General features: G+C 65.6%; 2 protein-coding genes across 2 annotated transcripts in view; one reads left to right on the forward strand and one right to left on the reverse strand.

Moving 5' to 3' along the window:
* The first annotated feature begins 3,482 nt into the window (after nucleotides 1-3,482).
* Nucleotides 3,483-22,219, forward strand: LOC106496648 (leucine-rich repeat LGI family member 4-like). The gene is made up of 10 exons (XM_067316780.1): nucleotides 3,483-3,487; nucleotides 8,069-8,191; nucleotides 8,763-8,834; nucleotides 10,375-10,446; nucleotides 10,861-10,932; nucleotides 12,091-12,162; nucleotides 16,045-16,214; nucleotides 17,255-17,419; nucleotides 19,324-19,838; nucleotides 21,713-22,219. Exons 1-10 carry the CDS (start codon nucleotides 3,483-3,485, stop codon nucleotides 22,013-22,015), a joined length of 1,569 nt encoding a protein of 522 aa, XP_067172881.1. The 3' UTR covers nucleotides 22,016-22,219.
* Nucleotides 22,193-22,389, reverse strand: part of TYROBP (transmembrane immune signaling adaptor TYROBP) — a 3,875-nt gene continuing 3,678 nt past the window's right edge. Inside the window, exon 5 of the mRNA XM_067316781.1 lies at nucleotides 22,193-22,297. Within this exon, the coding sequence (XP_067172882.1) occupies nucleotides 22,193-22,297 (105 nt within the window). The remainder of the gene's footprint in view (nucleotides 22,298-22,389) is intronic.

Consider the following 22,389-nt stretch of genomic DNA (forward strand, 5'->3'; position numbering starts at 1 on the left):
AGTGCTTCCCAGTGCCTCCCAGTTACCCCAGTGCTCTCCCAGTTCCCACCCAGTGCCCTCCCAGTGCCTCCCAGTTACTCCAGTGCCCCCTGATTCCCCTCCCAGTCCCCCCAGTGCCCTCCCAGTGCTTCCCAGTTACCCCAGTGCTCTCCCAGTTCCCACCCAGTGCCCTCCCAGTGCCTCCCAGTTACCCCAGTGTCCCCCGATTCCCCTCCCAGTCCCCCCAGTGCCCTCCCAGTGCTTCCCAGTTACCCCAGTGCTCTCCCAGTTCCCACCCAGTGCCCTCCCAGTGCCTCCCAGTTACTCCAGTGTCCCCCTGATTCCCCTCCTAGTCCCCCCAGTGCCTCCCAGTTACCCCAGTGCTCTCCCAGTTCCCACCCAGTGCCCTCCCAGTGCCTCCCAGTTACTCCAGTGCCCCCCCGATTCCCCTCCTAGTCCCCCCAGTGCCTCCCAGTTACCCCAGTGCTCTCCCAGTTCCCACCCAGTGCCCTCCCAGTGCCTCCCAGTTACCCCAGTGCCCCCCCAATTCCCCTCCCAGTCCCCCCAGTGCCTCCCAGTCGCCCCAGTTACTTGGGCTGTTGGTCGAATTTGCAGCGACAGCGGCGGCCTGGAAGGGAGAGCGGAGCCGTGGGGCGCCCGGACGCCTGGGCCCCTTTGGGGGGGCACCCAGACGCCTGGGCCCCCAGTGGCGGGGGACGGGGGGGGAGGGTTGGGGGTGTTGGGGTGTTGCGGGGGTGTTGGGGGTGTTTTTGTGGGGTGTTGGGGATGTTGGGGTGTTGCGGGAGGTGTTGGGGTGTTGTGGGTGCTGTGGGGGTGTTGTGAGGGTGCTGGGGGGCAGCCGTGGATGTTGTGAGGGTGTTATTGGGGTGTTGAGGTGCTGCGGGTGTTTTTGTGGGGTGTTGGAGGGTGTTGGGGTGTGGTGGGGTGTTTTGAAGTGTGTTGTGGGGGTGCTGTAGGGGTGTTGTGAGGCTGTTGGGGTGTTGGGGGTGTTTTAGTGGGGTGTTGTGTTGTGGGAGGGTGTTAGGGTGTTGTACAGTGTTCTGCAGGGCATTGGGGGGTGCTGTAGGGGTGTTGTGAGGGTGTTCGGGGGCAGTTGTGGATATTATGGGGGTGCTGTGGTGTTGGGGAGTTGTGGGGGTGTTTTGCAGGTTGTTGGGGTTGTTGATGGGGTGTTGTGAGGGTGTTGGGGGGCAGTTGTGGATCCTGCAGGCATGTTGAAGGTGTTGTGGAGGGTTTTGGGGGTGTATTGGGGGGGTGCTGGCAACATTGGGGTGTTGCGGGGGTGTTTTGTGGGTGTTGCAGGTGTTGATGGTGCTGTGGGGCTGTTTCAGAGGGTGTTGGGATGCAGTGGGCCATTGGAGGGTGTTGGGCTGTGGGGCTGTTGGGGTTTGGGGGGTGTTTTGGGGGTGCTGGGGTATCATGGGGTGTTGCGACAAGCTGTGAGGGTGTTGGGGTGCTGCTGGGGTGTTTGGGGTGTGCTGGGTGTAGTTTCAGGGCTGCTTTTGGGCTATTGGGGCTGGTTTGGGGGTGTTGCAGGGATGCGGGGGGGTGTTGTGAGGGTGTTGCAGAGAGCTGTTGGGGTGTTTAGGGATGCTGGGGCATTGCAGAGGTGTTTGGGGGAGTTTGGGGGTGTTGTTGGGTCTCGGTGTTGTCAGGGCGATTCGATGTGCGTTGGGGGGCGTTGGGGTGTTGGGGAGAGTTTGGGGGCGTTTTGGGGTGTTGTCGGGTCTCACGGGTGTTGTTGGGGCGATTTGAAGTGTATTGGGGTGTTGTGGGGGTGTTTGGGGGACGTCGTGGGTGCTGTGGGGGTGTCGTGGGGGTGTTGTGCCCCTGGGGCGCTGCGAGGGTGGTTCAGGGTCTCTTTCCGGGGCGTCGGGGTGTTTTCGGGGGGGCTGTGCGGGTGTTGGGCGGGAAAGCGCAGGGTGTCGGGGTGTCCTGGGGGTGCCGGAGGGTGTTGGGTGGGGTGTTGGGTGTTGGGGGGGGCTGCTGGGTGTTAGGGTGTCACTGGAGAGGGGTGTCCCGAGGGGGGGGGGCCCGTTCCGCCTGTTGTAGAGCTGTTGCGGGGGCGGCTGTTGCGGGGGCGCCGCGGGCGGGTGCCGCATCACCGCAGTGTCGCAACGTCAGGGCGTCGCGGTGTTGTTGCGGTGTGGTCGCGGTGTTGTCGCGGTGTCGTGTCACTCACTGAGGATGAGGGCGACGCCGAGGCCGAAGAGGACGCCGGCGAAGACGAGGCCCCCGACGCGCAGGGAGTCGTAGTCTGGGTGGGGGGGGGGGACAGTCGGTGACACGCGGTGACACACGATGACACGCACGGGCGCCCTGCCCCCCCCCACGGCGCCCGTGACACCTGCCCCCTCCTCGGCCACATGTGTGACGCACGGTGACATGCGATGACACATGGTGACACGCAACGACGTGTAACATGACAACACTTGACACACGATGACACGTGGTGACACGGGATGACACATGACACGTGGTGACGTGATGACACGACGTGACGTGACAACGTGATGATACATGACGTGGTGATACATGATGACACGTAACAAAACATGACAACACGTGATGACACGACGTGACGTGATGACATGACACATGACAACATGATACATGACACACGGTGATACATGGTGACACGTGACGACACGATGACATGACATGATGATACATGATGACACGACAACACACACAACAACACGTGACAACATGCAGCAACATGTGACAACACGATGACACGTGACAGCACATGACATGTGATGTCATGACGTGACGCCACGTGACGATACATGACACACAATGACGTGACATGATACATGATGACACGTGACGATACATGACATACGTGACATGCGATGATATATGACACATGGTGATGCATGACGACACATGATGACATGATGACACGTGACGTACATGACACATGGTGATACATGATGACACGTGATGACGTGACGTGACGATACATGATGACACAGCACGACACGTGACAACATGTGACACGTGACAACACGGCACATGACGTGATGTCATGACACCACGTGACGATACATGACACACAATGACGTGGCATGATGATACATGATGACATGTGACGTGCGATGATATATGACACGGTGATACATGACACGTGACAACACATGACGACGTGATGTGACAATACATGACACAAGACAACACGACACATGACAACATGCGATGTGACAACACATGACACATGATGTGATGTCATGACGTGATGCCACATGATACATGACAATGACATGAGACATGATGATACATGATGACATGTGACGATGTGACACACGTGACATGCAATATGACACATGACAACACATGACGACACATGACGTGATGACACCTGTCGCGATACATCACGCATGGTGATACATGACACGTGACAACATGGCATGACGATACATGATGACACAAGACAACACATAGCACGTGACAACATGCGGCACGTGACAACACACGACGTGATGTCGTGACGTGACGCCACGTGACGATACACGATGCCACGCAACGACACGTGACAATGCGCGATGACGCGTGGCGCCGCGACGACACAGAACGCCACGCGGCCCCACGCGGCGCCACGCCACGTGACAGCGCGTGACACGTGACAGCCCGTGATGTCACGGCACGCGACAACACGCGGCGCGACGCGCGGGCCCCGCTCACCGTAGTAGAAGCGGTCGGGCTCCGGCGGCGGCTCTGCGGGGGGGGGGGGGAGAGGTGAGGTGAGGGGCCCAGGCATCCGGGCGCCCCTCCCCCCCCACAAAGGGGCCCAGGCGTCCGGGTCTCACCTCCGCGGGCAGCCGCAGGCAGCAGCGCAGGCAGCAGCGCAGGCAGCAGAGGCAGCAGCAGCAGGGCGCCGGGTGCCATGGCCGGGCGCTGCTCGCTGGCCCACGCGTGTGCTGGGGGGAGGGCGACACGGGATGACACGCGGGGGTGACACCCCCCCTCGGGGACCCCCCCCACGCGTGTGTGACCCCCCCCAGACACGCGAGTTCTTAGGCCCACACGCATGGGAGACCCCCCCACGGTGACCCCACACACATGGGTGACCCCCTGGACACGCGTGTGCTTGGACCCACATGCGTGTGCGACCCCCATGGTGACCCCACACGCGTGTGCGACCCCCCGGACACACATGTTCTTAGGCCCACACGCGTGTGAGACCCCCCACGGTGACCCCCCACGTGTGTGTGAGCCCCTGACACGCGTGTGCTGGGGCTGACACGGACCAACACGCGTGTGTGACCCCGTGGGTGACCCCCCACACGTGGGTGACCCCCTAGACATGCGTGTGCTTGGACCCACACACGTGTGTGACCGCCCAGGTGACCCCACACACATGTGACCCCCTGGACATGCGTGTGCTTGGACCCACACGTGTGTGTGACCCCCTGGGTGACCCCCCACGTGTGTGTGACTCCCCCGGACACGTGTGTGCTCAGATCAACACGTGTGTGTGACTCCCTGGGTGACCCCACACGTGTGTGACCCCCCCACACAGGTGTCCCCAGTCCAACACGGGCCCACATGCATGTGTGACCCCCCAGGTGACCCCCCACGTGTGTGACCCTCCCGTACACGCGTGTTCTTGGACCCACATGCATGTGTGACTCCCCAGGTGACCCCACACATGTGTGTGACCCCCCCCCACACGCGTGTCCCCAGTCTGACACAGACCCCCACGCATGTGTGACCCCCCAGGTGACCCACACATGTGTGTGACCCCCCTGTACACGCATGTTCTTAGGTCCCCAGGCATGTGTGACCCCCTGGGTGACCCTCCACACATGTGACGCCCCCGGACACGTGTGTGCTCAGACCCACATGCGTGTGCAACCCCCCAGGTGACCCCACACATATGTGACCCCCCCCAGACACGTGTGTGCTGGGACCAACACGGTCCCACACGCGTGTGTTGCCTCCCCCCTCCCTCCCTCCCTCCCCCCCCCGCCCGGGGTCGAGGGCCGTTGCCGTGGTGACGTGGCCTTGGCCCCTCCCCTGCTGTTTGCCCACTGGGGCCGGTGCCTCCCCCCCCCCCCGCCACAGAGGGGCCCAGGCGTCCGGGGACACCCCAACCCCCCCCCAACTGTCCCAGGGGCCCAGGCGTCCGGGAGGGGCCCAGGCGTCCGGGTGCCCCCTCACCCCCTTCCCTTGCCTCCTGCGTCCACCTTCAGGCCAGATGCCTGGGCCCTTCCCGGACGCCTGGGCCCCTTCCTGGACACCTGGGTCCCTCCCGGACGCCTGGGCCCCTCTCGGACGCCTGGGCCCCACTCGGACACCTGGGTCCCCCCCGGACGCCTGGGTCCCTCCCGGACACCTGGGCCCTTCCCAGACACCTGGGCCCCTCCCGGACGCCTGGGTCCCTCCTGGACGCCTGGGCCCCTCCCGGACGCCTGGGCCCCACTCGGACACCTGGGTCCCCCCCGGACGCCTGGGTCCCTCCCGGACACCTGGGCCCTTCCCGGACGCCTGGGCCCCACCGGGGGCAGAGGGTGACGCAGGGGCCCGCAGGTACCTGGGCTCCCGGACGCCTGGGCCCCTCTCGGACGCCTGGGCCCCTCCCGGACGCCTGGGCCCTTCCCGGACGCCTGGGCCCCCGCCAGGGAGCAGCTATTTTTACCGGCCGCCTGGTGCCAGGCCCCAAAATACCCCGGTGACGTCAGCGGGTGACACCAGAGCGTCCCCAAGGTCCCCGAGGTCCCCGGCTGGCGCCCGTGTGTCGGCCCGTGTCCCCGCACACCCGTGTCCCCTCCCGTGTCCCCTCCTGTGTCCCCAATGTGTCCCGTGTCCCTAACGTGTCCCGTGTCTGTCCCGTGTCCCCACGTCCCTAATGTGTCCCATGTCCCCATGTCCATCTCGTGTCCCCTCCCAGGTCCCTAACGTGTCCCATGTCCCCATGTCTGTCCTGTGTCCATCCCATGTCCATCCCATGTCCGTAACGTGTCCTGTGTCCCCCCACCATGTCCCTAACATGTCCCCAACATATCCCATGTCCCCATGTCCATCCCAGGTCCGTCCCATGTCCCCATCGTGTCCCATGTCCTTGTGTCTGTCCCGTGTCCCTCATATGTCCTTAACATGTCCCATGTTCCCATGTCCCTCCCGTGTCCCTAATGTGTCCCATGTCTCCGGGTCTGTCCCATGTCCCTGTGTCTCATGTCCCTGACATGTGCTGTGTCCCCATCCCGTGTCTGTCCTGTGTCCCTAATGTGTCCCATGTCCCCATGTCTGTCCCATGTCCGTCCCGTGTCCCCAATGTGTCCTGTGTCTCTGTCCCCGTGTCCATCTCGTATCCATCCCGTGTCCCCTCCCGTGTCCCTGTGTCCCATGTCCCCATGTCCATCCCGGGTCCCCTCCTGCGTCCCTAATGTGTCCCGTGTCCCTACATCCGTCCCGTGTCCCCTCCCAGGTTCCCAGTGTGTCCCATGTCCCCAATGTGTCCCCAATGTGTCCTGTGTCCCTAACGTGTCCCTAAAGTGTCCCATGTCCCCAGGTCCATCCCATGTCTCTAACGTGTCCCTGTGTCCCCATGTCCCCAATGTGTCCCCAACGTGTCCCGGGTCCTTCCCCTGTCCAGGACATGTCCCGTGTCCCCCCCCCCGTGTCCCCCTTGTCCCGTGTCCGTCCCCCCCCCCCCCGTGTCCCCACACAAGGCCTCTCTGTGCGGCTCCGGCCTCCGGCCAGGCGGCAACAGCGGCGCCTTTGTCCGCCCCCAGGGGCCCAGGCGTCCGGGGGGGGGGGGAAGGGAGGGGGGGGGGGGCCCAGGCGTCCGGGCCTGCCCTGCCCCCACCCCGGGGGACCCAGACATCGGGGGGGGGGCCAGGCGTCCGGGGGGACCCAGAAGGGGCCCAGGCGTCCGGGGGGACCCAGAAGGGGCCCAGGCATCCGGGAGGGGCCCAGGCATCCGGGGCGAACCAGAAAGGGCCCAGGCATCTGGGAGGGGCCCAGGCGTCCGGGGCGAACCAGAAAGGGCCCAGGCGTCCGGGGGGACCCAGAAGGGGCCCAGGCATCCGGGAGGGGCCCAGGCGTCCGGGGGGAACCAGAAAGGGCCCAGGCATCCGGGAGGGGCCCAGGCGTCCGGGGGGGACCAGAAAGGGCCCAGGCGTCCGGGAGGGGCCCAGGCGTCCAGGGGGACCCAGAAGGGGCCCAGGCGTCCGAGGGGACCCAGAAAGGGCCCAGGCGTCCGGGAGGGGCCCAGGCATCCGGGGGGACCCAGAAGGGGCCCAGGCGTCTGGGGGCGGAGTTAGGGGAGACCCAGGCATCTGGGAGGGGCCCAGGCGTCCGGCTGACCGGGGGGGGGGGGGGGGGAGGAAGGACCCAGGAGTCCGGCCGCGCCCCCCCCTCCCTCCCTCCCCCCCCCCCCCACGCCGGGGGGCAGGCAGCTGGGGGGGGAGGGGCCCAGGCGTCCGGGAGGGGCCCAGGCGTCCGGGGCCGCTGCCGCCACCGCTGCCACCACCCGCAGGAGCCGCGACCGGGAGCTCCGCTGCCGCCGGGGGCAAATCCCACGCGGGGGGGGGGGGGGGGAGATCCCACGGGGGGGGCAAATCTCACGCGGGGGGGGGGCAAATCCCACGCGGGGGGGGGAATCTCGCGGGGGGGGGTAATTTGGGGGGGGGGCCACGATGGGGCGGGCGGGGGGGCGGCGCCGGGGCCCCCCCCTGGCGCTGGCGCTGCTGCTGGCAGCTCCCGCGTGGGCGTCGGGTCCCGCGTGGGGGGGGGATCCTCGGGGAGGGGGCGGGGAGGAGGGGCGGGGCGAGCGGGAGGGGCGGGGCGAGTGGGCGGGGCCCCCCCGCGGGTGGGGCCGGGAGCCGGGTCGGTGCCCCCACGCGGGTCCCCCCCGGGTGACGGGTCCCCCCTGCGTGGGGGGTGGCGAGTGGGCGGGGCTTCCCGCGTGGGCGGGGCCTCCCGAGTGGGCGGGGCCTCCCGAGTGGGCGGGGGCTCCCCCAGTGGGACCCCTCGGGGGACCCTATAGGGCGCCGCGGCGGCGGCGGTGGGGGCGGGCGGCGGTGGGGGCGGGGCCTGGGCCCGGGGAGGGGGCGGGGCCTAGGCCCGGGGAAGGGGCGGGGCCCCGGCGCGGTTGCCCCCCCGGCTGCCAGTGCTCCCGGGAGCAGGCGCTGTGCCGCGGGGGGGCGGGGCTTCCCCGCGGGCTCCACCCCCGCCTCGCCGCCCTGTGAGTGAGGCCCCGCCCCCCCCACGCGGGACCCCGCCCACTCGGGATTTCCCCTCCCCTCCCCCCTCCCTCCCGTGACCCCCCTTGAACCTCCCCCCCCCGCCGGTTCCCCCCCCAAAAAATCGCCCCTCAGGATCCCTCCCACGCGCGACCCCCCCCCCACGCGTGGCTCCGCCCCCGGCCCCGCGCTCCTCACTCTGGCCCCGCCCCCGCACTGCTCCCCCCCTCCCCGGCGGGGATCCCCTGACGTCACCGCGGGAAGCCCCGCCCCTCGCGGCGGCGGTGGGGGGGAGGGGGAGGGAGGGAGGGAGCCGGGCGGGGGTGGGGGGAGGGGGGGGCTGGGATGGGTCCCGGTTTGTCCCCAGTGTCCCCAGACTGGTCCCAGTTGTGTCCCCATGTCCCCATGTCCCAGCCGTGTCCCCATGTCCCAGTGTCCCCCCAGTGTCCCCAGCTGTGTCCCACCATGTCCCCATGTCCCCACGTCCCACTGTGTCCCACCATGTCCCTGCCATGTCCCCATGTCCCCCCCGTGTCCCCCCCGTCTCCCAGCCGTGTCCCCTCGTGTCCCCAGGTCGCTGGTGCGGTGGCAGCTCGACGTCCTGGCCGAGGGCAGCTTCCGCGACACCCCGGCCCTGCAGCTCCTGTACGGCCCCGCGGTGGCCCCAACCTGTCCCCAAAATGTCCCCAGGGTGTCCCCAACCCATCTCTAACGTGTCCCCAACTCATCCCCACCATGTCCCCAACATGTCCCCAGGCTGTCCTCACGGTGTCCCCAACCTGTCTCCAACCTGTCCCGGTGATGTCCCCAACCCATCCCCAATGTGTCCCCAGGGTGTCCCCAACCCATCCCCAACGTGTCCCCAACCTGTCCCCGCAATGTCCCCAACGTGTCCCCAGGGTGTCCCCAACTCATCCCCACGATGGCCCCAACCTGTCCCCAACCCATCCCAGGGTGTCCCCAACGTGTCCCCAACATGTCCCCACAATGTCCCCAACATGTCCCCAGAGTGTCCCCAACTCATCCCCATGATGTCCCCAATGTGTCCCCAACCTGTCCCCAACCCATCCCCACAATGTCCCCAAAGTGTCCCCAGAGTGTCCCCAACTCATCCCCACGATGGCCCCAATGTGTCCCCAACCTGTCCCCAACCCATCCCTGGGGTGTCCCCAACCTGTCTCCAACCTGTCCCGGTGATGTCCCCAACCCATCCCCAACATGTCCCCAACCCATCCCCAATGTGTCCCCAGGTTGTCTCCCAACCTGTCCCCAATGTGTCCCCAGGGTGTCCCCAACCCATCCCCCAATGTGTCCCCAACCTGTCCCCGCAATGTCCCCAACGTGTCCCCAGGGTGTCCCCAACTCATCCCCACGATGGCCCCAACCTGTCCCCAACCCATCCCAGGGTGTCCCCAACGTGTCCCCAACGTGTCCCCACAATGTCCCCAACATGTCCCCAGAGTGTCCCCAACTCATCCCCACGATGGCCCCAATGTGTCCCCAACCTGTCCCCAACCCATCCCTGGGGTGTCCCCAACCTGTCTCCAACCTGTCCCAGTGATGTCCCCAACCCATCCCCAACATGTCCCCAACCCATCCCCAATGTGTCCCCAGGTTGTCCCCCAACCTGTCCCCAACGTGTCCCCAGGGTGTCCCCAACTCATCCCCACGATGGCCCCAACCCATCCCCAACCTGTCCCTGGGGTGTCCCCAGGGTGTCCCCAACCTGTCCCCAACCTGTCTCCAACCCATCTCCAACATGTCCCCAACGTGTCCCCAGAGTGTTCCCAACCCATCCCCAATGTGTCTCCAACCTGTCCCTGCAATGTCCCCAACATGTCCCCAGGGTGTCCCCAACCTGTTCCCAACCTGTCCCTGGGGTGTCCCCAACCCATCCCCACCCTCTGTCCAGGCCCTGCCTGTCCCCAAGGTGTCCCCAGGTTGTCCCCAGGGCAGCAGGGACGTGTCCTTGGCTTGTCCCCGGCTGTCCCCATCCCCAGGGTGGCCGTGCTGTGTCCCCACGGTGTCCCTGGGGGTGGCAGTGGGGGGTGTCCCCATCCCTCGGTGCCCCCAGGTGTCCCTGTCCCCGGCGTCCCTGGTGTCCCCAGGTGTCCCTGGGTGTCCCCATCCCCACGGTGTCCCCGGGGTGTCCCCGGGGGCCGGTGGCAGCGACGTGTCCCCGCAGGCTGGTCACCGCCGGGCGCTTGGGGACCATCGGGGACGGGGCCTTCGCCGGGCTGGTGCTGCTGGAGCATCTGTGAGCACTGGGATGTACTGGGATGTACTGGGAGGGGACTGGGAGGGGACTGGGAGGGGACTGGTGGCACTGGGGGGGGGACATTGGGGCTCCTGGGGACACTATGGGTCTGGGGGACGGTGGTGGGACCCCAGGGGACCTTGGGGACCTGGTGGGGATGGTGGTGGCCCTGGGACACTGGGGGGGACTGGGGACACTGGGAGGGACTGGGAGGACACTGGTGGCACTGGGGAGCCCCTGGGGACATTATGGGCCTGGGGGACAGTGGTGGGACCCCAGGGGACCTTGGGGACCCGGTGGGGACGGTGGTGGCCCTGGAGGGACCCTGGTGGCCCTGGGGGGACTGGGAGAGACTGGGAGGACACTGGTGGCACTGGGGGGCCCCAGGGGTGACTGTGGCGCTGGTGTCCCCAGGTTCATCGAGGACAACGAGGTCGGGGCCATCGCGCCCTCGGCGCTGCGGGGGCTGCGGGGGCTGCTCTACCTGTGCGTGTCCCCAAGGTGTCCCCAAGGGTCCCCATGTCCCCATCCCCTCCCCGAGTCCCAACGTCCCTGAGGTGCCACCATGTCCCTGTGACTCTGCCCATGGGGTGTCCCCAGGTCCTCAAGGTGTCCCGTGTCCCCAAGGTGTCCCCAAGGTGTCCCCAAGGGGTCCTGTGTCCCCAAGGGGTCCCCAAGGTGTCCCCAAGGGTCTCCATGTCTCTGTCCCCTCCCCGAGTCCCAACGTCCCTGAAGTGTCACCATGGTCTTGTGACCCTGCCCATGGGGTGTCCCCAGGTCCTCAAGGGGTCCCCAAGGTGTCCCCGAGGGTCCCCAAGGGGTCTCGTGTCCCCAAGGGTCCCCAAGGGTCCCCATGTCCCCGTCCCCTCCCCAAGTCCCAACGTCCCTGAGGTGCCACCATGTCCCTGTGACTCTGCCCATGGGGTGTCCCCAGGTCCTCAAGGTGTCCCGTGTCCCCAAGGTGTCCCCAAGGTGTCCCCAAGGGGTCCTGTGTCCCCAAGGGGTCCCCAAGGGTCCCCAAGGTGTCCCGTGTCCCCAAGGGATCTTGTGTCCCCAAGGGGTCCCCAAGGGTCCCCATGTCCCCGTCCCCTCCCCGAGTCCCAATGTCCCTGAGGTGCCACCATGTTCCTGTGACTCCATCCATGGGGTGGCCCCAGGTTCTCAAGGTGTCCCATGTCCCCAAGGTGTCCCCAAGGGTCCCCAAGGGGTCCCATGTCCCCAAGGGGTCCCTAAGGTGTCCCCAAAGGTCCCCAAGGTGTCCCAGGTCCCCAAGGGGTCCCCAAGGTGTCCCCAAGGGTCCCCATGTCCCCGTCCCCTCCCCGTGTCTCTGTCCCCAAAATGTCCCCACATCCCCCATCTCCACGTCCCCGTGTCTCCAAGGTCTCACGTCTCCCAGGTGTCCCCTGTCTCCGCGTCCCCATGTCCCCAAGGTCCTCGTGCCCCCATCCCGTGGGTGTCACCGTCCCTGGGGTGTCCCTTGTCCCCATGGGTGTCCCCCACCCCACGGGTGACCCCCGTCCCCATCCCCTCCCCACGTCCTGCTCCCTCGGCTGCTCCCTGCCCGTGGTGGCTCCCCGTGTCCCCCATCCCGGTGTCCCCTGTCCCCCCCCGGGGTGTCCCCACGGTGTCCCCATGTCCCTGCAGGAGCTTGGCCAACAACGGGCTGGAGACGCTGCCCAGGGACCTGTTCAAGGGGCTGGAGACCCTGACGCACCTGTGAGGGGACACGGGGACATCGGGGACATTGGGGACATCGGGGACATTGGGGACTTTGGGGGACATCAGGGACATGGGACATGGAGGGACATGGGGGGACATGGAGGGACATGGGGGACATGGAGGGACATGGAGGGACATGGAGGACATGGGGGACATGGGGGGACATGGGGGGACATGGAGGGACATGGGAGACATGGAGGGACATGGGGGGACATGGGGGGACATGGGGGGACATGGAGGGACATGGAGGACATGGAGGACATGGAGGGACATGGGGACATGGGGGACATGGGGACATGGAGGGACATGGAGGGACATGGAAGGACATGGAGGGACATGGAGGGACATGGGGGGACATGGGGGGACATGGGGGACATGGAGGGACGTGGGGGGACATGGGGGGACATGGGGGACATGGAGGGACATGGGGGGACATGGGAGGACATGGAGGGACATGGAGGGACATGGAGGACATGGAGGGACATGGGGGGACATGGGAGGACATGGAGGGACATGGGAGACATGGGGGGACATGGGAGGACATGGAGGGACATGGAGGACATGGAGGGACATGGGGGGACATGGGGGGACATGGAGGGACATGGGAGACATGGAGGGACATGGGGGGACATGGGGGGACATGGAGGGACATGGGGGGACATGGAGGGACATGGGGGGACATGGGAGGACATGGAGGGACATGGAGGGACATGGAGGACATGGAGGGACATGGGGGGACATGGGAGGACATGGAGGGACATGGAGGGACATGGAAGGACATGGGGGGACATGGAGGGACATGGAGGGACATGGAGGGACATGGAGGACATGGAGGGACATGGGAGACATGGAGGACATGGAGGACATGGAGGGACATGGGGGGACATGGAAGGACATGGGGGGACATGGAGGGACATGGAGGGACATGGAGGACATGGAGGACATGGGGGGACATGGGGGGACATGGGGGGACATGGAGGGACATGGAGGACATGGAGGACATGGGGGGACATGGGGGGACATGGGGGGACATGGAGGACATGGGGGGACATGGGGGGACATGGGGGGGCATGGAGGGACATGGAGGACATGGAGGACATGGAGGACATGGAGGGACATGGAGGGACATGGAGGGACATGGGGGGACATGGAAGGACATGGGGGGACATGGAGGGACATGGAGGACATGGAGGGACATGGGGGGACATGGGGGGACATGGAGGGACATGGAGGACATGGAGGACATGGGGGGACATGGGGGGACATGGAGGGACATGGAGGACATGGAGGACATGGGGGGACATGGGGGGACATGGGGGACATGGAGGGACATGGGGGGACATGGGGGGACATGGGAGGACATGGAGGGACATGGAGGGACATGGAAGGACATGGGGGGACATGGAGGGACATGGGGGGACATGGGGGGACATGGAGGGACATGGGAGACATGGAGGGACATGGGGGGACGTGGAGGGACATGGAGGGACATGGAGGGACATGGGGGGACATGGGGGGACATGGGGGGACATGGAGGGACATGGAGGGACATGGAAGGACATGGAGGGACATGGGGGGACATGGGGGACATGGAGGGACATGGGGGGACATGGAGGGACATGGAGGGACATGGGGGACATGGAGGGACATGGGGGACATGGGGACATGGAGGGACATGGAGGGACATGGGGGACATGGGGACATGGAGGGACATGGAGGGACATGGAAGGACATGGAGGGACATGGAGGGACATGGGGGGACATGGGGGGACATGGAGGGACATGGGAGACATGGAGGGACATGGGGGACATGGAGGGACATGGGGGGACATGGAGGGACATGGGAGACATGGAGGGACATGGGGGGACATGGAGGACATGGAGGGACATGGGGGGACATGGGAGGACATGGAGGGACATGGAGGGACATGGAAGGACATGGAGGGACATGGAGGGACATGGGGGGACATGGGGGGACATGGAGGGACATGGAGGGACATGGAGGGACATGGGGGGACATGAGGGACATGGAGGGACATGGGGGGACATGGAGGGACATGGAGGGACATGGAGGGACATGGAGGGACATGGGGGACATGGGGGGACATGGAGGACATGGAGGGACATGGGGGGACATGGAGGGACATGGGGGACATGGAGGGACATGGAGGGACATGGAGGGACATGGGGGGACATGGGGGGACATGGAGGGACATGGAGGGACATGGGGGACATGGGGGACATGGAGGGACATGGGGGGACATGTAGGGACATGGAGGGACATGGGGGGACATGGGGGGACATGGAGGGACATGGAGGGACATGGAGGGACATGGGGGACATGGAGGGACATGGGGGGACATGGAGGGACATGGAGGGACATGGAGGGACGTGGTGGGACATGGAGGGACATGGGGGACATGGAGGGACATGGGGGGACATGGAGGGACATGGAGGGACATGGAGGGACATGGAAGGACATGGAGGGACATGGAGGGACATGGGGGGACATGGGGGACATGGAGGGACATGGGGGGACATGGAGGGACATGGGGGACATGGAGGGACGTGGTGGGACATGGAGGGACATGGGGGACATGGAGGGACATGGGGGGACATGGGGGACATGGAGGGACGTGGTGGGACATGGAGGGACATGGAGGGACATGGAGGGACGTGGTGGGACATGGAGGGACATGGGGGACATGGAGGGACATGGGGGACATGGAGGGACATGGGGGGACATGGGGGACATGGAGGGACGTGGTGGGACATGGAGGGACATGGGGGACATGGAGGGACATGGGGGGACATGGGGGACATGGAGGGACGTGGTGGGACATGGAGGGACATGGGGGACATGGAGGGACGTGGTGGGACATGGAGGGACATGGGGGACATGGAGGGACATGGGGGGACATGGGGGACATGGAGGGACATGGGGGGACATGGAGGGACATGGAGGGACATGGAGGGACATGGAAGGACATGGAGGGACATGGAGGGACATGGGGGGACATGGGGGACATGGAGGGACATGGAGGGACATGGAGGGACATGGAAGGACATGGAGGGACATGGAGGGACATGGGGGACATGGAGGGACATGGGGGGACATGGGGGGACATGGGGGACATGGAGGGACATGGGGGGACATGGAGGGACATGGAGGGACATGGAGGGACATGGGGGGACATGAAGGGACATGGAGGGACATGGGGGACATGGAGGGACATGGGGGGACATGGGGGGACATGGAGGGACATGGAGGGACATGGGGGGACATGGGGGGACATGGAGGGACATGGAGGGACATGGGGGGACATGGGGGACATGGAGGGACATGGGGGGACATGGGGGGACATGGGGGACATGGAGGGACATGGAGGGACATGGAAGGACATGGAGGGACATGGAGGGACATGGGGGACATGGAGGGACATGGGGGGACATGGGGGGACATGGGGGACATGGAGGGACATGGGGGGACATGGGGGGACATGGAGGGACATGGAGGGACATGGGGGGACATGGGGGACATGGAGGGACATGGAAGGACATGGAGGGACATGGGGGGACATGGGGGACATGGAGGGACATGGGGGGACATGAAGGGACATGGAGGGACATGGAGGGACATGGGGGGACATGGGGGACATGGAGGGGCATGGGGGGACATGGAGGGACATGAAGGGACATGGAGGGACATGGAGGGACATGGGGGACATGGGGGACATGGGGGACATGGAGGGACATGGGGGGACATGGGGGGACATGGGGGACATGGGGGGACATGGAGGGACATGGGGGTACACTGGTGGCCCCGAGCAGTCCCCAGTGGGGCCCAGGCGTCCGGGTGACCCCCTCCCCGACCCCCAGGGACCTCCGGGGCAACCCCTGGCGCTGCGACTGCCGCCTCCGCTGGTTGGTGGCCTGGTTGGCCACCGCCGCTGCCACCGCCGACGCGGGGACCTGCCGGGGTCCCCCCCCCCGCAACGGCACCCACCTGGCCCAGCTGCAACCCCGCGACTTCGCCTGCCTGGCGCACGGTACGGCCCGGACGCCTGGGCCCCTTCCCGGACGCCTGGGCCCCTCCTTGGACATCTGGGTCCCCACAAAGACGCCTGGGTCCCTCTTGTCCCGGACGCCTGGGTCCCTCCTGTCCCGGACGCCTGGGCCCCTTCTGTCCTGGGTCCTTCTTGCCCCGGACGCCTGGGCCCCTCCTGTCCTGGGCCCTTCTTGACCCGGACGCCTGGGCCCCTCTTGTCCTGGACGCCTGGGTCCCTCTTGTCCCGGACGCCTGGGCCCCTCCTGTCCCGGACGCCTGGGCCCCTCCTGTCCCGGACTCCTGGGCCCTTCTTGACCCGGACGCCTGGGTCCCTCTTGACCCGGATGCCTGGGCCCCTCTTGTCCCGGATGCCTGGGTCCCTCCTGTCCCGGACGCCTGGGCCCTTCTTGTCCCGGACGCCTGGGTCCCTCTTGACCCGGATGCCTGGGCCCTTCTTGACCCGGACGCCTGGGTCCCTCCTGTCCCGGACGCCTGGGCCCTTCTTGTCCCGGACGCCTGGGCCCCTCTTGTCCCGGACACCTGGGTCCCTCTTGTCCTGGACACCTGGGTCCCTCTTGTCCCGGACGCCTGGGCCCCTCTTGTCCTGGACACCTGGGTCCCTCTTGTCCCGGATGCCTGGGCCCCTCCTGTCCCGGACTCCTGGGCCCTTCTTGACCCGGACGCCTGGGTCCCTCCTGTCCCAGACGCCTGGGTCCCTCTTGACCCGGATGCCTGGGCCCTTCTTGTCCCGGATGCCTGGGTCCTTCTTGTCCCGGACGCCTGGGTCCCTCTTGTCCCGGACGCCTGGGTCCCTCCTGTCCTGGACGCCTGGGCCCTTCTTGTCCCGGACGCCTGGGTCCCTCTTGTCCCGGACGCCTGGGTCCCTCTTGACCCGGATGCCTGGGCCCTTCTTGTCCCGGACGCCTGGGTCCCCTCATCCCGGACGCCTGGGTCCCTCCCCGCCGACCGCAGCGGGGATGGGTGCCGCGGGTGGGGGCTGCAAGGGGCCCAGGCGTCCGGGAGCTGACGAAGACCCCGCAGAGCTGCGACCCTTCCAGTCGCTGCCCTTCGCCTCGCTGGCGGCGGAGCCCTTCGTGCTGGGGGGGCACCCGGGGGTGGCCCTGGCGCAACCCTTCGCCGGCGCCTGCGCCCTGCTCGAGTGGGACCAGCTCGCCGGGCGCTTCCGGGCGCCCACCATCATCAACGGTGAGTCCCCAGCTCCTGGGGAGCCCCCAAAACCCCCAGGGGACCCCAAAACAACTGGCACCGGGGACCCTCAAAAACCCCCCCAGGGGACCCTAAAACTGGCCCTAGGGACTCCCAAAACCACCAGGGGACTCCAAAAATGGCACCAGGGACCCTCAAAACCCCCAGGGGACCCCAAAAATGGCACCGGGGACCCTCAAAACCCCCTGGAGACCCCAAAAATGGCACTGGGACCCCAAAAAACCTCCAGGGGACCCCAAAACTGGCACTGGGACCCCCAAACCCCCCCAGGTGACTCCACAACTGGCCTCGGGACCCCAAAAAAACCCAGGGGACCCCAAAACTGGCCTTGGGGACCCTCAAAACCCCCAGGCGACCCCAAAAATGGCACCGGGACCTCTCAAAACCCCCAGGGGACCCCAAAAATGGCACTGGGACCCCAAAAAACCTCCAGGGGACCCCAAAACTGGCACTGGGACCCCCAAATCCCCAGGGGACCCTAAAACTGGCACTGGGAGCCCCAAAACCCCCAGGGGACCTGAAAACTGGCCCCAGGGACTCCCAAAACCACCAGGGGACCCCAAAACTGGCACCGGGGACCCTCAAAACCCCCAGGAGACCCCAAAAATGGCCCCAAGGACTCCCAAAACCCCCAGGGGACCCCCAAAATGGCACTGGGACCCCCAAAAACCTCCAGGGGACCCCAAAAATGGCACCTGGGATCCCAAAACCCCACCAGGTGACCCCAAAACTGGCCTCAGAGACCCTCAAAACCCCCAGGAGACCCCAAAACTGGAACTGGGACCCCCCCAAAAAAACAGGGGACCCCAAAAATGGCCTCAGGGACTCCCAAAACCCCCAGGGGACCCCAAAACCTGGCCTCGGGGACCCCCCCAAAAAAACAGGGGACCCCAAAACTGGCACCAGGGACCCTCAAAATCCCCCCAGGGGACCCCAGAACTGGCACTGGGACCCCAAAAAAATCCCTGGGGACCCCAAAACTGGCACCAGGACCGCCCAAAAAACCCAGAGCACCCCAAAAATGGCACCGGGACCCCAAAAATGGCCTTGGGGACCCTCAAAACCCCCAGGGGACCCCAAAAATGCCACCGGGACCCCAAAAAACCCCCAGGGGACCCCAAAAACCGGCCTAGGGACCATCAGCAGATGGTGACCCCCATCCCCAACGTCCCCCATGTCCTTGTCACCATGGGTCGTCACCATGGGTCATCACCGTCACCGTACGTCCAACGTCCCCCATGTCCTTGTCCCTATGGGGTCCTCACCGTCACCCTGTCTCCAGTGTCCCCCGTGTCCCCATGGGGTCATCACTGGTGGCCCCATCCCCAGTGTCCTCCCAGGGTCATCACCATCACCCCATGCCCAACGTCCCCCATGTCCTTGTCCCCACGGGGTCATCACTGGTGGCCCCGTCCCCAATGTCCCTGGAGGAGCCTCACCATCACCCCACGCCCAATGTCCCCCATGTCCTTGTCCCCACGGGGTCACCACTGGTGGCCCCATCCCCAACGTCCTCCCCGGGTCCTCACCATCACCTTGTCCCCAACACCCCCCATGTCCCCACGGGATCATCACTGGTGGCCCCATCCCCAACGTCCCCGCAGGCTCCTCACCATCCCCCCACACCCAACATCCTCCACGTCCTCGTCCCCACGGGGTCACCACTGGTGGCCCCATCCCCAGTGTCCTCCCAGGGTCATCACCCCACACCCAATGTCCTCCATGTCCTTGTCCCCACGGGGTCATCACTGGTGGCCCCATCCCCAATGTCCCTGGAGGAGCCTCACCATCACTCCATGCCCAACGTTCTCCACATCTTTGTCCCCACGGGGTCATCACTGGTGGTCCCACGCCCAACATCCCCCACGTCCTCGTCCCCGCAGGGACCTCGCCGGTGGCCTGCCACCCGCTGCAGCTGGGAGGAACCTTGGTGGTGGTGGTGGCCCAACTGGGCGGCTCTTCGGCCGTGTGGCGCCGAGCCGGAGGTCCCGGCGGCCGATTCGTCAGGCTCCAAGCGTTGGGCGCCGGCAGGTTGAGGAGACCCCACGCCGTGACCAGCGCCCGCTTGGGAGGCCACTGGTTCCTGGGGGTGGCCGACAGCTCCAAGGGTGGCACCAGCACCCTCTTCCGCTGGGGTGGCCGAGGGTTCTACCCCCACCAGGCGCTGCGCCCGTGGCACCGCGACACCCACCTGGAGTTCTTGGAGTTGGGTGGCCGGCCGGCTTTGGTGGTCTGCAGCGGCGCCAGGAGACCTTCGGTCTATCGGTGGAGCGGGACGGCGCAGGTCTTCGCCCCCCACACCGACATCCCCCACGTGCCCGATGTCTACGCCGCCAAGCACTTCCGCCTGCGGGGCCACGTCTTCTTGTGCCTCTCGCGCTTCCTGGGGGACGCCAAGGTGAGTGGGGGGACGGATGGTGGTGGGGTGGGGTGGTCCGTGGTTGGCGTGGCTTCTTGAGGGTCGTCACGGGGACGTGGGGTTCGTCACGTGAACGTGGGATCCGTCACGTGAACGTGGGATCCATCATGTGGTTATGGGGTTCGTCACATGAACGTGGGGTTCATCACGTGGTTATGGGGTTCATCACGTGGTTATGGGGTTCATCACGTGAACGTGGGGTCTGTCACGTGGCTATGGGGTTCGTCACGTGAACGTGGGGTCTGTCACGTGAACGTGGGATCCATCATGTGGCCATGGGGTTCATCACGTGGTTATGGGGTTCATCACGTGAACGTGGGGTTCGTCGCGTGAACGTGGGGTTCATCACATGGCCATGGGGTCCATCACGTGGCTATGGGGTTCATCACGTGGTTATGGGGTTCATCACGTGAACGTGGGGTCTGTCACGTGGCTATGGGGTTTGTCACGTGAACGTGGGGTCCATCATGTGAACATGGGATCCATCATATGGCCATGGGGTTCATCACGTGGTTATGGGGTTCATCACGTGAACGTGGGGTTCGTCGCGTGAACGTGGGGTTCATCACGTGGCCATGGGGTCCATCACGTGGCTATGGGGTCCGTCATGTCCCCAGGGGTCCATCACGTGGCCATGGGGTCCATCACGTGGCTATGGGGTTCATCACGTGGTTATGGGGTTCATCACGTGAACGTGGGGTCTGTCACGTGGCTATGGGGTTCGTCACGTGAACGTGGGGTCCATCATGTGAACATGGGATCCATCATGTGGCCATGGGATCCATCATGTGGCCATGGGGTTCATCACGTGGTTATGGGGTTCATCACGTGAACGTGGGGTTCGTCACGTGAACGTGGGGTTCATCACGTGGCCATGGGGTCCATCACGTGGCTATGGGGTCCGTCATGTCCCCAGGGGTCCATCACGTGGCCATGGGGTTCATCATGTGGCTGTGGGCTCCGTCACGTGAACATGGGATCCATCATGTAATTATGGGGTTCATCATGTGAATGTGGGGTCCATCACGTGGCTATGGGGTTCACCACGTGGCCACGGGGTCCGTCATGACCCCGGGGGTCCATCACGTGGCCATGGGGTTCGTCACGGGGCTGTGGGCTCTGTTGCGTGAACGTGGGATCCATCACGTGGTTATGGGGTTCATCACATGAACGTGGGGTCCATTATGTGAACGTGGGGTTCATCACGTGGTTATGGGGTTCATCACATGAACATGGGGTCCGTCACGTGGCTATGGGGTTTGTCATGTGGCCATGGGGTTTGTCACGTGAATGTGGGGTCCATCACGTGAACGTGGGATCCATCACGTGGCCATGGGGTCCGTGTCCCCGGGGGTCCATCACATGGCCATGGGGTCCATCGTGTCCCCAAGGGGTCCATCACCATTGCTCGTCCTTGAGGTCCGTCACGTGTCCATGGGTTCCTAGCCCCCACCAACCCTTCCCATGATGCTCCTGGCCTCCACCAACCCTTCCATGATGCTCCTCACCTCCACCGACCCTTCCCATGGTGCTCCTCACCTCCATCAACCCTTCCCATGATGCTCCTCACCTCCACCGACCCTCCCCATGATGCTCCTCACCTCCACCAACCCTTCCCATGATGCTCCTCACCTCCACCGACCCTTCCCATGATGCTCCTCACCTCCACCGACCCTCCCCATGATGCTCCTCACCTCCATCAACCCTCCCCATGATGCTCCTCACCTCCACCAACCCTTCCCATGATGCTCCTCACCTCCACCGACCCTTCCCATGATGCTCCTGACCTCCACCGACCCTTCCCATGATGCTCCTCACCTCCACCGACCCTTCCCATGCTCTTCTCCGGCCAGGTGATGCGCTGGGAAGGTTCCATGTTCCGGGAAGTGCAGCAGGTGCCGGCGCGAGGCTCCTTGGTCTTCCAACCGTTGACGTTGGCCGGCCAACGCTACGTGGTGTTGGGCAACGACTACGCGCCCAGTCGGGTCTACCGGCTCGGTCCCGGCGGACACCTGGAGTTCGCCCAGGAGCTCATGGCGCCGACGCCGCGGGCCTTCGCCCCGCTGTCCCTGGGCCACCGCCACTTCCTCGTGGCCTCCAGCTTCAAGGGGGCCACCCAGATCTACCGTCACGTCACCGTGGACCTGGGCGCCTGAGGGCCGCGGCGCGGTGGGGGCAGCGCGGCAGCGGGGGCTTGAGGGACGTGGGGATGGGGGGCCACCAGCCACCGCGTCATCGGGGGCCTGAGGGACACGGGGACGTGGAGATGTCGGTTGTGGGGTCACCGTGGGCCTGGGCGCCTGAGGGACGTGGGGACATCGGCCACCACGCCATCATGGACCTGGGTGCCTGAGGGATGTGTGGACATCGGCCACCATGTCACCACGGACCTGGACACCTGAGGACATCGGCCACCATGTCACTATGGACCTGGGTGCCTGAGGGACATGAGGACATCGGCCACCATGTCACCATGGACCTGGACACATGAGGAATGTGGGGACATTGATCACCACGTCACCACGGACCA

The sequence above is a fragment of the Apteryx mantelli genome, unplaced genomic scaffold, assembly GCF_036417845.1.
Source record: "Apteryx mantelli isolate bAptMan1 unplaced genomic scaffold, bAptMan1.hap1 HAP1_SCAFFOLD_122, whole genome shotgun sequence".
Classification (NCBI taxonomy): domain Eukaryota; kingdom Metazoa; phylum Chordata; class Aves; order Apterygiformes; family Apterygidae; genus Apteryx; species Apteryx mantelli.